The sequence below is a fragment of the Prionailurus bengalensis genome, chromosome C1 (assembly GCF_016509475.1).
Source record: "Prionailurus bengalensis isolate Pbe53 chromosome C1, Fcat_Pben_1.1_paternal_pri, whole genome shotgun sequence".
NCBI lineage: Eukaryota > Metazoa > Chordata > Mammalia > Carnivora > Felidae > Prionailurus > Prionailurus bengalensis.
Genome location: NC_057345.1, coordinates 165,084,754 through 165,100,473, shown reverse-complemented (window position 1 = coordinate 165,100,473; position 15,720 = coordinate 165,084,754). Strand labels below are relative to the sequence as shown.

Here is a 15,720-nt window from a genome sequence, read left to right as displayed (position 1 = left end):
TGGATGAGAACTGTAAGGCCCAGAGCCCCTCAATAGATAGTTTTATGGAGAAAAAGGAAGAAGTGAAAAGGCCGTGTTCTGTGAGGCTGCTTGAAGCTGGTGGAGAGCTTTTGCAACCACAGCACAACCTGGGGAAACGAATTCTCTGTCAGCTCTTCTCCCTTCTCCCAGGCAGCACTAGATAAGTCTGGACTCTCTCGGTGAAGGCTGGCTGGAGTTTTCCAAGCTGTGTCGGCAGCTGGAACATTGGACTTCATGGGAAGTCATGTCCATTTGCAAATTCTCTCTCAGTCACCTTTTGTACGTTTTCTTGCCTCCCAGAGACAGTGGCTCCAACCAGCATTTTGTAATTAAATAGAGAGAGCATTACCTGGGGGAAAAAAATGTCCTCCTTTAAGAAAATTTCGTGTGGGACCCTAAAAGGTAATGACTGGACATAAAATCCTTCCACAAGGAAACCAGGGCAAAGTGGGATGGGAAAACTCACCCATCCTCGGCTTCGCTGTGGCCTGGCTTGTCTTGCGCTTGGGATAGGGGTGGGGGTGAGGGAAGGGGGAGCAGAACTGGATCCGATGCAATGCTAGCTGCTGGTTGTCCTTGTTCTTGTAATGGAGGCCCGGCGGCTTCCAGGTGGGCAAGACCGCTTTCAACCTAGCCCCTGACGATGGCGTGCCAGCCAGAAATCGCCAAGACCCCACTAAAAGTATTAAAAAATAACACAACCAAAACCAAAGACAGGAAAACACACAAATGAGGTGCTGTGAAGAAAAAAGCAGCGTGGGCACAGGCTTACTTACCAGGCTCTGGTTAGAGGGGAACTCACACCCATCTAGAATTCAATTCTGTTACTACCTTGGGGAGGTGTGGGGGGGGGGGGAGGGGGGGAGAGGCGGGGAGAAGACTCCCCTTCTTCCCAACTATGAAGCCAGCACACCCAGGCTGGATTATCATTCCCCCAGCCACTGCCAAATTTTAGCGCCCTAGGCCTCCTCCAGCCTCTCCTATCTTCCTCCCCCTGCCCTCTATCACCGCCTCCTCCCCCGACTGCCCCCAAACAAGCAGTTTAACAGGAAGATAATCTCACCAAAGGCTTTCATTTCCACCGAAACATACATCCGTTTCAGAAAGCAGAGGGAGCGAACTCGTTTCCAGAGTTTATTGCATTATACATGCGACCAGAACATGCACAGAAAGGACAGGTTGCTGTTGTACTTCTAGCAAACCACAGATGCACCACAAGGGAAGGCTACAAGGCATAAGTCGTCAATATTCCATCTCACCAAGGACAATTGCTAAGTTCATTTGTGAAAAGATACATTGTAATGTGCTTTTTTAGTCCCCCTCCCCCCAAAGCTTGTGGGTTTTCGTAATCTTTTTTTTAAATATATATGTAATTTAAGTACTTTAAAGTACTGGATGTATTCAAAACGCCATGAGATCATGGACTAACCACACACACAGACCTTTTGTGTTAGGAAAAACATGAAAAAGTCACATTGCTGGAGGGATGAATGGACCGATGGAGGCTGTACAGTTCCAATAAGTTAAGACCCAAATGAAAATGCGCAGTAATAGTTACCCTGCCTTACGATGAAAAAATAATAAATTACACGTGCTAGTTTTTTTTTAATATATATACTCATAGGGATTACAGATCACTTGCAGCACGAACAGAATGACCCCAAAGTCACATTCTAGCAGGAAACAAAACAAAACAAAACAAAAAACAAAGAGCAATGAAGGTTTTGTTTCCGCCTTCCCAGTCCTCCAGCACTCGGCCCTGGAACGCGGTGCCCCCTCTCCGATCCTGGCCTCCGACGGGCCTGGGACCTAAGAGAAGGTGAGGTTGGCGGTCAGTTCTCGGATCCGGTTCTCTCGGCTCATCTTCTTGAGTTTCATTCGGCGGTTTTGAAACCAAATCTTGACCTGCCTGTCGGTGAGGTTAACGCTCTTACTGATCTCTAGGCGGCGCTCGCGGGTGAGGTACATATTGAACAAGAACTCTTTTTCTAATTCCAGCGTTTGGTGCTTAGTGTAAGGGCACCTCTTCTTTCTGCCACTCTTTGCAGTGAGCCAATTGCTGGTTGGAGTATCAGACTTGATTTCCTCTAACAAAATTAAAGGGAGAAGAAGAAAAAAAAAATCAAGATTTTTTTTTTTCTCTCTCAGCCTGTTCAAATGTACCCTTGGCCATGACCCCGCTGGCAGCCAGGCCGCTTTGGGAAATGCTGGTATTAAACATTCCTCTTATGAGGTGGGCCCTGGAAGGGATTTGTAATTGATGCCAGATTAGTTTAAATGCCCACAACGACACGATGGAGGGTACTCTCGCCCTCGATGCTAGTAGGGTTGTCTCTCTCTCCCTCTCTCTTTTTCTCTCTCAACTTTCTGACCTGCACAAAACATTAGTACAATAGTAAACTTTCAGGATCTCCCCAGCAACGTTCTAAGTGGTCAGCTCACAACAGGGCTGGAGTGGAAGAAACAAACCACAGCCTGAACAAGACTGCCAACCCCACTGCTGCCTCACATCCCCAAGGCTGCCACCTCTTCCCCACTTCTCCTGCGCAGGCGGGGAGCCCCACAACCAGGTTTATAGTTGCCCTTCTCTTTCAAAAGATAACCAAGGAACTGAGTGCACCTTCTCCGACCTGCCTGGGCATTGAGGTACTCCCCAGAATTTCTTGAATTCTCATACCTTCTTGTCTCCACACAAAAGCATTCCCCGAGCTTCTTACTGTGGCCCACCTCTGGACGCTGGGGGAGAGGCTCTGGGGCAGGGTTCCTCCTCAAAAAGCCAGAGCCCCTGGCTCTTTGCCCTAGCCCATGCAGATTCCATTCTCCTCCCTTCAGCCTTTGCCCCCTTTGCAAATGGATTGCAAAGCTTGCGGCACTTTCCCCAGACAAAGCCAAGGTTACCCAGCCCCGCAGAGGTAGGGAGCCCTGTTCCCCAGCCCAAGCGCCAATCAGCCCAGTCACCTCGTTCCCATTGCCGCCCCCAAGCTCGCAGGATGCGGGGTGCACACACTTGAACACGAACACGGTGTCTTGGACCACCTTAAAATCATCATTGGGTGAAAGGCAAAGCTGGGACTGCAAATCTGAGCGGGTGAAAGGAGGTTCTGGGGCCGTGTTTACGAGCCGCAGGTCTCATTTGCCCTCTTTTGTTGCATTTCAGGTCTAGCTCAGGAAAAATAAACCCGGCAAGCCCTTCCTCTGCTCAGGCGCCATCAGCGTGGGGCCAGGACTAGCCAGGAGGGCCAGGGCAGCCGGGGAGAAGCTGGGACCTTCTCGAGACTGAGACTGCCCCTCTAAAAGCCGGGAGGAGCAGCACCTGCCAGTCGGGCCCCGCCTCAGCTGCCCCGGCTCGACGCTGGGCACCCAGGCGCTCCCTCTCTGCCGGGTTCCCGGGCTGCACGCCCCGCTGGGGTGGCAACTTGCTCATACCGACCTTTGCTTTCCTTCTCCTGTACTTCGGGACTGGACACGGAGACCTCAGCCAGGCAGCTCCTTTCTTCCGGAAGGCCGCCCTTGGCCTCGGGGCTCTCCACCTGGGAGACTTTGGTGGGCTCCTGGCCGCTCACAGGCTCGTTCATCTTCTTTTCCATCTGCAGCTGGGCGGCCGAGAGCTGCGGCTTGGCCGCGCCGCGAGGGTTGAGCTGGAGCATGACTGTGGAGCTGCCTTCGGGGCTGTTATTGTACTCTTGGGTTTTCCCGGTGGCGTAGGTCTGACTCAGTCTAAAATATCCAGGGACAGGAACCTCGGGGTTCTCAACGGGACAGGACTCAGGGACCAGCCTCTGGTACGAAGGGACCTCAGCAGAAATGAGTTTGTTGCGCTTATCAGAATACATGCAGCAATTGGATTCTTCCTTAATGTTGGTGGTGAAGGAGCAAGTGGGGACTTGCTGTGTAACAGGTTGCTCTATTCGACAAGATCTGTTCGGGTCTGTCCAACTGTCTACTTGAGGTATATAAGGATGCACATTCATACCCATATTTTGGTGGTTCACTTCTCTTTTGGCCAGAGACGGGAGCAGTCCACAGGTTTGCATTCCATAGGTCCCCATGTCTGCGCTAGGTGGTGGCATGTACATGCTGGCGCTGCTCGAATAAAAACTGTCACTCCTGCAGGCACTGATCAAGGAATCTACTAAAAAAGTATTAGCAGCAGGAGAGCTGTTGGGAAAGGACATTTTGGGGAGGAATTTGAAGAAGAGAGATTGTGTCCTTTGTAGGCTGACATCTCTAGGAAAACATTCCCCGTGTAATTGTGGATGCCTCTGCCGACCACATGACAACCAAGCCAATGAGATTTGAAAATGGCCTTGAGCCGCAGCCTCCTCGCAGGTCACGTGCTCCAGAGCCCGGCCGGCCGGCCGCGTAAGCACGGACAACAGCGACATCTACTACGCGCCCGTGATAGTGCGCGCTGGAGACAACCGGCCCAGCGCTCTCCGTCGCCCGCCAGCCTCCCCGGGGCTCGTTCGGCCGGCCAGCCCCACTCGCGTCCCCCCGCTCCGGCCGCCGGGCCCCGCTGGCGGAAGGAAAGTCTCGGCCAGAGGGGCCTCCGGGAGGACACGCGCGGGGAGGGAAGCCGCAGTGCCGTGGCGCCAGCTCACAGAAGCATTCCCCGCACACACCCAGGCAGAACGCGCCCCAGAGCCGGGGCACGGGCGGGGGGTGGGTGCCCGGCTGGTTCAGTTTCTCCCGGGCAGCCTGGGAAGGTGAGTCGGATTCCCCGGGCTCTGCGACACCCCACCCCAGGGAGCCACAGTAAAGATCTCTCACGCAAAGACGCGGCCAAGTTACGGTGGGGAGCGGAGGCGAGAAGAGCCGCGAGGGCTAAGAGGCCAAGCAGCTGGCCAGCCCGGAGCCCCGAGGACCGGCCGGCTCTGGCGCTGTCCATTCCCTCCTCCGGCCCGAGGGAGATGCGGGCTCCCGGCCCCTCCGCGCCCCAGTGGGCTCTCCGAGCCTTGGAGCCTTCGGCAGTCGGAGCAACCACACCCCGACCTCTGCGGCCGGGCCGCTGGGAGCTTTCAGCCCGGAGACAATCCCTCGCCAGCAGCGGGCTATCCTGGAAAGCGTCCCTCCGGTTCCCAGCGGGAGAACGAAACCGAGGTTTCCCTCCCCACACACCCTGATAATAATGAGCAAAGAGGAAGGAAGGGAGGGAGAAAGAAAAGAATGTTTTGCAAGGAAAGGGGAAAACTCTCGCCCACAGACTCCAGAAGTTTTAGAAAACTGACTGGGCCGAGTAGCAGACAGAGAGAGATGCAAAGGTGTCATTTGGTTCTTCTGCAAAGAAAAATATGTTTTCCTTTTATGGATTTTGTAAAAGCATTGGTTTCTGACAAGTGCAAGGTACAAAAGGTTGTGGAATTTATTAATACATATTAAGAAGAATCAGGGCGATCAATAAAATTCTCATCTACATTCTTGGGCTACTTGGTAATTTTCTTGCTTCTGAAGGTTTTTAAAGAGTTATACCCGCTGTTGCCACACACGGGAAGATATTTTATTAACAAATCAATCGAGACTTTGCAAAGGATAAGATTAATAGTTAAGATTTAGCATAATGGCGTTCGCTTTATGAATTATTGAAAATTATACTATTGATTTTTCCCCTTCGCCACTAACCAAGAAGGTCAATTTTTGTTTTAACACAAATCGTCAAATATTAAAAGCTATACTTTTGTCAGAAGTTGAGTTTTCTAGTTTTGGACAATTCCTAAAATTATTTGACACCGGTCTGCTTGGGTAAGGGGAGGGAGAAAAAAAGGAGGTGGGAGAACCTTAGTCCTCTGTTTCCTTTGGTGACGGAAAGTTCTATAAAGAGGATTTGGTCTGGGGTTGTGGTCGAGCTCATTAAAGAACAACCACCATCACCACCATGGAAACTCAGAGTTTTATGAGAAACTTCTCCAACAACTTCCTTTCTTGTTCTCTGGTTGCAGGCGGGTGAGCCGCCCTTCGGAAGCCCCGGCCTCGGGGCAGCAGCGGGGAGCTTTAACCTTGATTTCCAAAGGCTTGCCCTAGGCGAGGGGCCGGGCCAGGGCACAGGAGCCGTCCTCGGGCTTCCCAGATCCCCTTCCCAGCATCTGAGAGAGGAAAAGGGCCCCAGAAACCCTGATTGGGAACCAGTTTCTCTCGGTCCGGGAAGGCGTCTGTGTTTTCTTCTCTCCACACTCGCCTTGTGCGGGCTGGCCTTGGATTTCAGGCCCAGAGACTGAACTTGTGGGCAAATTGGGTTTCCGCCTCAGCAGAACATTTCTTTGGAGCCCGATGCTCATTAACGCGTCTCAGCATTCTTGGGGAACTAGGAGCCTGCTCACTCCTTCACAAAAACCTTTTCCAATAAACCCTTTGTCCCCCCTCCCCAAAAGGAATCTCCCCTGGCCTGGTGGAAACAGGCGCTGAACATTATTTTCGGCCTTGGGACCACTTTGCCTGTCCCCTCTAAGTGCCCTCGCCCAAACAATAACCCCTTTTAAAAAACTCCACGGTGGCAATGAGACAGACCTTTTAAACCTTTACGCAGCTGTTCAAATACAACATCATTGTCAGGTTAAAAGCCTGGCGCCTCTAACTGCTCCGGCTGCGGGATGCCGGCTGGCGAAGCCCGGGGTTTAAACATTACCTTTCCGCAGGGGTGGCTGATTTTAAGCTTGAGGATGGGGAGGTGGCGGTGAGGAAAGCAGGAAGAAAAAAAAAAAATCCAACTTTTCACTCTAGCCTGCTACAGTCCTGTTCAAAGCTAACAGCCGCTGACCATCACCCCCAAAATGGTTTTATCACAAGGTGGAGATCATGATCCCGGCCACGGTTAAGCGTGCCCAAGGCTGGACAAAGTGCCCGCTGCACACACTCTCGGCAGGCACCCTGACGCCAGCCTGGCGCTCCAGGACTGTCGTCCCTTTGCATCTCAGCCAGGGGAGCTGCCTGGAACTCGGATGTCCAATTCTCCCTATCCCACTCGTGAGACAAGACTGTGTAATCTAATCGGGAATTTTATGCCCATCAAATGCCCTTTCATAATCTTTATTTATACACGAAGAAAACATTAGGCGAAAACCCAGCAATTCCTTGCGGAGCGGGTAGGTCTAGCGGTGAGCCAAAACAAACAAGATCTGCCTTCCGAATTTGGGGGCCTTTCTGTTTCAACTCTCAGTGGCTTGGGGCTCTAAGTCACCCCCGCACTGGAAGCTTTAAATAGGTCCTCTTCGTTCACAGAAAACGTGTATCAGATATAATTTTGAATCTATTATCACAAAATTCTATTTCATTCTTTCTCAAATATCTGTCTTCAGACCAGTTCCTTGAGGCCGGAGACTCCAGTGTTTCAGGGCGATTTTATCATAAAAATTGAGCAAAATAGAAAGAATACAGGAGGATGATCTGGACCTGGGAGGATGGAACATCTGGCTAAGACTCTGAGGCTAACTAACATGGGGCAAATGGAATGAAAAGGCAGTGGCTTTCGGGGCCAGCCTGTATTTTGCTTACGAGTATTTAATGTAGGTCCATAGCTGCTGTTTTCGATCATCTTTAGATCAGTTGGAGCAGTTACCATTAATAATAAATCAATATCGCGCTATAAAGGAGATGAATATCCATATTTGTGCGGAGACATCCTTCTCCCTGGCACAGCTCTTCCCAGAGAAAAATTAATAGGGTCGCTTTAGCAAGAAATTAGCATTTGTAATCAAGAAGTGGCTTGCATCTGCGCTCCTCTGTCACCAGGAAGAAGAGCAGTGACCCTGGGCCTGAGTAGACCTGGGGACTCCTAGGTTCACCCTGAATTCGGGCCCTGAGTGGCCTCAGGGCTGTGTCACTCTTTGGGGGCAGAGCGGATGGGGACAAATTTTAAAGGCTTCTTCCCCAGGGAGCCCCTCCGGGTTGCACTGTGCACCTCCCAGGCAACGTGAAAAGCAATCAGGGGGGCAAGTGGGGAGGCTGTGGAAGCCACCACCACCTCAATGAAGAGTGTGTGGAGATTGTGCAAAAAGGCTGGCCGCTGGGGAGCCTCTTTCCGTTACAGACACAAAAGACTCCTACTTGGCTCATTTTCCCTCCACTTCAGGATCTGAGACCTCGGTGACTCAAGATACATGGCCACACTCCACGAGCGCCACCGGCTCTGAACAGTCAGGAGGGGTTGGCTCTGCAGCCCCCCTAAGTCCTGGTCCGATCCTCTGTCCTTTTTCAGGCCCATGTAGGGCGCTGCTGGTAGGAAGGGAACTGCGGACTGCCGAGTACCCGTTGTCTGAGGAAGGCTGCCAGCCAAGGCCAAGAGACCCCCGCCCCCGAAAGGCCACGTGCACCCCCGCTGCAGCTGCCTAAAGAGGAACACAACGACATTTGGGGAGGAGAGTTCTCGCCCCACCTGGACTGAGGCCCAGGTCAGGCTCCGAGAAATGTCGCTTCACGATACCGACCCGCGGTCAGACAGACAGGAGTCAGGGGTGCCCGCGGGGAACACCTATGCCTCTGGCTGATGCCGCACTTGGGGGCTCGTGGCGCCCCAGCCTCCACTGAAGCCGATGCCGGCTCCCAGGGGTGGACCCAGGGCCTTTGGTCTAGGGTCTGGAGAAAGGAGAGAGAGACAGCGGAGCCGAAGAGGCCAGCACTAATTCTGGGGGATGGAGGCGCTTCACAATGAACTTCGGGAAAGAAGGCATAGCCACCTTCCCTTAGAACGGCCCAGGTCCTGCAGCCCTCCCTTCTGGAACCTCCCTTTTGGACAAGGATGGTGACAGAGGCCCTCCCCAAAGTCAGGGGCTTTGCAAAAGGGGGATGGGGCACAAGGAGGACACGCAGCAAGAAAACCGCTTCCAAGAGCTGGTGCCAAAATCAAACTCCGTGCTCAAGGCCAGCAGGCGGCTGGGAAGAATGTCCAGGATTCTGTCAAAGGCAAAGCTCGTTTGCTTCAAATGCAACCCCCATTCTCTGCCACCTTGTAGTGTAAATGTTTCCCCGGGATGGTCTGCGGCTGCCCGCAGCCACCAAGCCCAGCTTGACCCTGTCGCCCCAACTCATAGTTCTGCCAGAGCCTCCCATCACCGGGCGCCAGGCACGGCTCGATTGGGGGGCACTCCCTCGCCCAGAACGACCCCCTCAGTCCCAACGCGGCTCATGGCTCATTTTCTCTGAGACCACACTCAGCTAAGTTGCCGGCGCCCTCATCTGTCTTAAACAAAAGCCTTTTAATCATCTCAGGCGGTCGGAGAGCGTACCAGGCGGATGCTGTTTTGGGGAGGAGTTGGTCCTACCCTGTATCCTTCTTCATACTCAAACCAACAAGAAAATGGATTTTCTCTAATTTAATTAACTCGCAGCGGCATGGCTTATTTCGAAATGCACATATTTGTCTTCTAAAAAAATCTCTCCTCGACACCACCAGGTTATACTACGGTATTCTTTGCGACAGCCTTATCTTTAGGAAGACAACGATTAGGTGATTGTCTATTTCAGGAATCCGGGTAGCTCCCTTTTCTCTATCTTTATACAACTTCCCACACCTCGTGGCTGCTGAGAACAAACAAACAGCAAACAAATACCTTAGGGGCCGCCGGTTTCTAACGGGCTGAGATTGCCTATTAGAATCCAGTATTGGAAAGATACGGTACCGCGGCCTATTCCGCCAAACGCGGCTTCTGGAACGTGAGCACGCCCCCGTGTGGCTCTCCAAGGCCATGCAGACGGGAAACGGTATCTCTCGGTTGGGCTTACCTAAGAGGGTGGACACACAAGCTTGCTACATTTAGACGCAGTTAAAAAAAAAAAAAAAAGACAGACGGAGAGAGAGAGAAATAAACCAGTTTTAAGATCCTGCAACGATCATACTACTAGGGCACTGACATTTTAACGGACGTCCAGAAATCCACACAAAGGAATCCCCTTCCGAACGAAATTATTCAATTGTAGGCTTTGTTTCTCTTGCAATTTTCACCAGAGGTTGAGGGGGCACTTTGGAAAACAGCACAAATATTTTTAGTTTTGTTCCATAAAGTACAATAATTTATCTGACGGGGCAACAGTTCCCCCCCCCCCCCAAATATAGCGAAGGTGTAAATCTGACTAGAGCTTCCTCTTTCAGACGCCTGCTTTTAAAGTCATGGTTCTTCATTACAGCAAAGGGGACTGCTATCTATGACACCCTCCCCCCCCCCAGAAAAAACCCACCTCAGTATATACCAGCTGTATAAAAAACATGCTGGTAGACATTTTAATCTAACCAGGATTTAAAAAAGAAGTCAATTGCTATCGAATTACACAAATGTTTGAAGGGAAATTAAGGTTATTGATCCTGAAATTAGGAATTTGCTTAGATTTATGGTGAGCCCCTGTTATGATTCTGTGTGGTCATAAATGTATGTGGGGGTCTGGATATGTGTAAGCATGTGTGTGTGTGAGAGTGGGTGGCGGCTGAATATCACAGAAGAACCTTAAGGCGCCTAATTATTCAGAAAGGTTAAAGGTGATGACCTTGACATTTTGGAAGTTCAAAGGCATACACTTATGCACTTATGTTTTTCCTCCCCCCCCCCAAACTTTGGCAATTAAAAAAATTTTGCATTTGGAAATGCATACCTCCTCTGAAGATGCATGGGGTCCTGTACACCTTATGGTTTTGTTTTGTTTTGTTTTTGACTTTGGGCTTAGGAGAGGTTAAGAGTCATAAGATTCACTTTACTTTTTTCAGAGAAAGAGATGCTTTTCTCACTCCTACAGTTTATTGCACATTGCGGAAATCTCTTTTGGGCCCACCAGAAGGTGTATAATATAACCCAATTAAGCTGTTTAGAACTTTGGCTTTTATGGTGTTGTCTAGACAGTTCAAGGTTTTGTAAACAGCCTGGCCTGGCCCTGCAACATAAAGTGCTGTTCAGCCCCCACCACATTCTTTAACTTGAAGCGATAAATGCAGTGAGGAGTGGGTCTGCAGCCTCAGGTCCTATTGCAGGGAGGGGTCTTACCTCCTCTCCTGCAGGCCCGCTGTGACACTAGCAAGGACCCCAAGCCCTCTCCACCATTGGTAACTTCCTTTTGGCAAATTATTATTTTTTTCAATGAAGGTTTCTAACCTTGGTTTCTTTTGTGGGGGGGGACCCTGGCTCCTTGACAGCTTGTTAAGAGTGAATTTGGCTTGTCTAACAAGTTTTTTTTTAAATGGTTTTTGCCTTTTCAGAAATTCCAAGTTCACTAAGCTGGGAAATAGGGGGGAGGAGACGTCCTTCCTAGGTCCTGCTCTCCCAGCCTCATTGCCTGGAGGAAGGAGCACCACCATGGCTGGGTCCCACCCTCGATTCAGAAATTCATCTCTAGAGTGAATTTTAAAATGAGTGTAACCTAGAGAAGGCGAGAGAGAGCTACTCTTATTTCAGCAGGATCAAAAAGCATCTCACTTGATTTTCAGTTGCATATGGGAGAAGGTTCTGGCTACTAAAATACCCTAATCAGACAATAAACTTCGTTAAAGAGGAAAAAATCATATAGTGTGCTGAAGCTGTAACCTCCATTTTACTAGAAACCATTTATTCACACAAAACACAGTGACTTATGCCTCGATACGACAGACCAAAGGTACATTTCCCAGAGTTTAAATAATCTGCATTCACCAAGGGGGAAGGTCGGGTCCCTTAAACTCAGAACAAAAACAAGTGCCTTCCAACCAACCCAGCGGCCTAAACTCTCTACAGATCCCACAGCGTCCCCACGGGGACTCAGAGTGAGGGAGGGAGAACAACAGCACATTGGCGGTAAAATTGTAAAGGGACGTTTGCATTTACCATTTTCCCCTTATTAGGATCCATTCGGCCAAGTCCCCGGCCTCGTCCGCAGGCAGCAGTGGTCGCTGGGAGGTCCCGAGTTGACCGTGGGAAGGAATCGTGGAGTTCCACAGAGAAGAAGCGTCATTAAACCCAAGGACATTGGGCCTGCCGAGGGCAGGTTGCTGGGGAGGAGGGTGGGTGAGTGGGGCTCGGGGAGAGGGGTGCTTCCTGGAGCTCTCAAAATAAGGGGTTTCCAGTGAAATACTGCAGACGGTCTCTGTTCAGTTTCTTTTCTTTCATTCTTCGATTCTGGAACCAGATTTTGACTTGCCGGTCAGTGAGGTTGAGCATCCGAGAGAGTTGGAGTCTTTTCTCTTTGTTTATGTACACGTTAAAGAAAAACTCGCGTTCCAGTTCGCGGATCTGGTACTTGGTGTAGGGACAGCGCTTTTTCCGGGACCGCTGGGGGGCCACTGCAAGGCAAAGAAACCAAGAGGTGAGAGAGACCGCTGACTGCCCACCCCCACCCGCCCTGCGGCCCAGGCCCAAGCGAGGGCCAGGCCTCGGCCCGTTGGGGACGTCCCCTGCCGCAGCTGAAAGACCCTGCTTGCGTCGTGGGGGATGATATATGGGCGGGCACAGGAGAGTGCGGGCGTGGACGTGTGTACACGCCCGGACACACACACACACACACACACACACACACACACACACACACACTGGCACAGAGGCGGAGAAGCAGAGGGCAAGGCAGGCTCTGAGTTGGAACCCTAAGGGAGAGAAACACGAGCGCGCCGGGGCATCTGCTCCGACTCCAGCCAGCAGCGCGCGTCAGCCAGAGGCTTGGATAAAGTCCAGTTCAAGGATCTCCCCACCCCACCCCCCTTAGAAGCAGGAGGCTCCAGTGTCCACACTCACCAAGTGGCTTGAAATCTCCCCTCCCTCACTCCATGGTCTCTAGCACCACCCCACCCCCCCAAACTGGGGAAAAGCTCTCTGTAGCGATTAATGTCCCCTCGAAGTCTACCTTAAGCCCACCTAAATTGGTTTCCTATCGTAAACACACTTTACAACGGCCCGGGAAATCTTATAGGATGTATAAACCCCTTCGAACGCTTATAAAGCAGCACATAAAACGGCGCAAGCAGAGGGAGGCCCCCGCCGCCCCCCCGCGCCCGCGGCCCCCCGGCCCAGCCGCCCACCCCGCACCGGGTGCCTACCTGTGCCGCCACTCTTTTCAGCCCCCGCCTCCCCCGGGGGCCCCTCGCCGTCGCCGCCGCCTCCTTCTGCCGCCCCCTTGGGCTCCGCGCCGGGGGTCGCCTTGGCGCAGGGACTTCCCCCGCCGCCACCGGCCCCCGTCTTGGGGTCGCCCTTGTCGGCAGCGCCCTCGGGCTGTGGCGGCGCAGGAGGCGGAGGGGGCTGCGGCCCGGCGAACGGGGGCCCGGGAGCAGCCTCGTAGAACTGGTCGAAACCCTGCGGCAGGATGCCGTTGCGGCCCACAGCGCTGTAGAAGTTGGAGGCGGCGCCCGCGGGGCCGTGTGGCGGCCCGGGCGCGGCGCACACTGGCTCGGGCGCCTTGAAGAGCACGTCCGGCCGGCGGCCCGCGGGAGGGAGCAGCTCGCGCTGCATGGCCGCCTCCTCAGCCGCCGCCGCCGCCGCCGCCGCCGCCGCGGCTGCCGCGTAGTAGGGAGCGTAGCCCCCGGCGCCGCCGCTGCCGCCCCCGCCGGGGCCGCCCCCGCCGCCGCCGCCCCCCGCGCCGCCGCCGCCGCCGCCGCGGTACGGCCACTTGGCGCGCTCCAGGCCGTAGTCGCGGAAGGCCACTTCGCGCACGGGCTGGACGTGCGGCGCCAGGTTGGAAGAGTAGGGGAAAGTCATCTGGCAGGACGACGGTTGCGATAGGAACGACGGCTTGCTGGCGAAGTCCGACGGGGCCACATAGTAGGCGCAGCCCGGCAGGTACATGCTGGCTGCGCTCGGGCCGCACTCATCAAAGTCGTTCATGGCTCCGCGGCGTGCGCGCCGGCGAGCCCCGGGCCGCTCCCCGCGCCGCCAACCTGAGCCATCGATTGCACAAGAGGCTTGGGCCAGGATCAACTAAGCAAAAATCCCCACCGGGCGCTGACGTGCAATTCATCTTGATTGATTCTGGTGGTAATTATGTCACGTGACGCCATGGAGAGAAATGTCCTTATATCTATATCAGCTCTCGCCAACACGCCCCGGGACGGCTCCTGGCGCCGAGACACGCGCGCGCTGGGGGCGGATCGGTCTCCCTCTCCAGCCGGCACTCTCCGGGCGCCCCCTGACCAGGCTGCGCCGCAGGCCGGTCACCTGTGCGCCGCCGGCGGCTGCCACTGCTGGGTGCATCTGCCACCGCCCGGCTGGGCCGCCCGCCCGCGCCCGCCCGCCCGCGCCGCTTTAAGTACGCGGACCGAAGCCGGCGGGGAGGAGGAGGGAGGGGGAGGAAGGGGGAGGAAGGGGGAAGGGAAAGAAGCGGAGAGCGGAGGGGGGAGCCCCAGCCCAGGGCACAGGGGACTAGGTGTGAGGTTGTGAGGTTCCCACCCCCCACACCTCTTCCTGCAGCCGCTCCCTCCCCCGCGACGCCGCCACCCTCTGCAGCTTGCCCGCCAGGAGCTTGTTGCTTCTTGCTCAAGGGGCGTAATTGCGCCACTCTCGGGGCGCGAGGAGCCCTGATTTACATATTTCTCAGCCCTGCGCGTTTATCGCGGAATAACTTGGCTCTCTCCATTCCTGACCCCGGGAACGCGAGTGCCAGCCTCAGAAAAAAAACCCACGCCAAAACCCTACCAGGAGCTCACCCAGGCCAGGGCCTCGGTGCCCACTCGGATCTTTCGCCCTCTCTCCTCCTCTCTGTGTTCCTGTCTCTCTTTCTCCTTCCTTCGTCTCCCCTCAGTTTTCTCACATCTCTCTCTCCTGTCTTCTCTTCTCCCACTCCCTTCTCTTGTTTCCTCTTGCCTCCTTGGGGTGTCTGGCTGGCTCAGTCAGAAGAGCATCTGACTCTCGAGCCTCTTGCCTTCTTCCTTCCTCTTACTTTCCTCGTTTCCTTTCCTTTCTCTGTCCCCTGATCCTCTCTCTTCCTTTCCCCTAGCTGTGTGTCACCACCTCTGTGCTCTCCCTGTCGCCTCTCTGCCTTTTCTCTCCCAATGCTAACGCAAGGAGGAAGTTCAGCCAGCGGAGACGCCCCATGCCCCTCTAGAAGGTGGGGGGTCTGGTGAACAAAAGGATCTGGAGTCCTACTCTAAAGGTGCCTGGCCTCCCACTCCCTACCAACCGGAGACAAACCACTGGCGCCTCCACCCTCCTCACCCTCTCTGCTTTTTGACCTGGACTGGGACCAGCCCGCCTCACATCCAGCCCCTTCTTTGCTTCGGAGCCCCTCCAAGGCCTACGCGTCCACGCCGCCGAGTCTCCCCCAGGCTCCTGCGGTGCCCTGGGGCCGGCATGATCACTGAGGGGCTCCTCCAGGTGGTCCGGTGGCTCTGGGAGGGGGGAGTGCTCTCAGCAGCTCTTTCCTCCTTGCTTGAGCCTCCCTGTACCACTTGACCCCCAGGGCCCCCCATCCATTTGCCCCAAGGCCTCACTTTCCTTCGCTGCCGCTGTGTCCCTCTTTCCTACCCCGTGGGGCCGGGCGAGGCCTGGACTCCGGCCTCTGGGAGAGCCAGCGCTCTCCAAAGGAAAGAATCAGTCTCTCAGAAAGAAGCTCCCCAAACCCAAATCCCAGAACCGAGGGCAAGAAGTTGCCCCTGTACCCAAGATTCCTCTGCCCAGGCAATCCCAGAACTGGGTTCTGGGCCTCAACCCTACGCTCAGGGCGGGCGACGCAGGCTGAGAAGCTGGTTCCCTCCCTGGCCCCGGCTGCCGCAGTGCCCGTGTGGTGAGCTCTGCCCACCATGCCGACAGACAGAGAAAAGGCGGGTGATCGGAG

General features: G+C 54.1%; 2 protein-coding genes across 2 annotated transcripts; both read right to left on the bottom strand.

Annotated features, from left to right (window-relative positions):
• Positions 1 to 1,142: 1,142 nt before the first annotated feature.
• Positions 1,143 to 9,694, bottom strand: HOXD10 (homeobox D10). The gene is made up of 2 exons (XM_043577113.1): positions 3,452 to 9,694; positions 1,143 to 2,108 (listed from the first exon to the last, which is right to left on the bottom strand). The coding sequence occupies exons 1-2, from the start codon at positions 4,404 to 4,406 to the stop codon at positions 1,831 to 1,833; spliced, it is 1,233 nt and encodes a 410-aa protein (XP_043433048.1). The 5' UTR covers positions 4,407 to 9,694; the 3' UTR covers positions 1,143 to 1,830.
• Positions 9,695 to 11,504: 1,810 nt separating this feature from the next.
• Positions 11,505 to 14,133, bottom strand: HOXD11 (homeobox D11). Its single transcript, XM_043577114.1, has 2 exons — positions 12,995 to 14,133; positions 11,505 to 12,247 (listed from the first exon to the last, which is right to left on the bottom strand). Exons 1-2 carry the CDS (start codon positions 13,773 to 13,775, stop codon positions 12,012 to 12,014), a joined length of 1,017 nt encoding a protein of 338 aa, XP_043433049.1. The 5' UTR covers positions 13,776 to 14,133; the 3' UTR covers positions 11,505 to 12,011.
• Positions 14,134 to 15,720: the final 1,587 nt, after the last annotated feature.

Excerpts from the sequence above, each read along its gene's own strand:
- HOXD11 (XM_043577114.1), bottom strand. The coding sequence starts at position 13,775 with ATGAACGACTTTGATGAGTGCGGCCCGAGCGCAGCCAGCATGTACCTG. Across the intron at positions 12,248-12,994 it reads TGAAAAGAGTGGCGGCACAG|TGGCCCCCCAGCGGTCCCGG; the intron begins GTAGGCACCCGG and ends TTTGCCTTGCAG.
- HOXD10 (XM_043577113.1), bottom strand. The coding sequence starts at position 4,406 with ATGTCGCTGTTGTCCGTGCTTACGCGGCCGGCCGGCCGGGCTCTGGAG. Across the intron at positions 2,109-3,451 it reads ACAGGAGAAGGAAAGCAAAG|AGGAAATCAAGTCTGATACT; the intron begins GTCGGTATGAGC and ends TAATTTTGTTAG.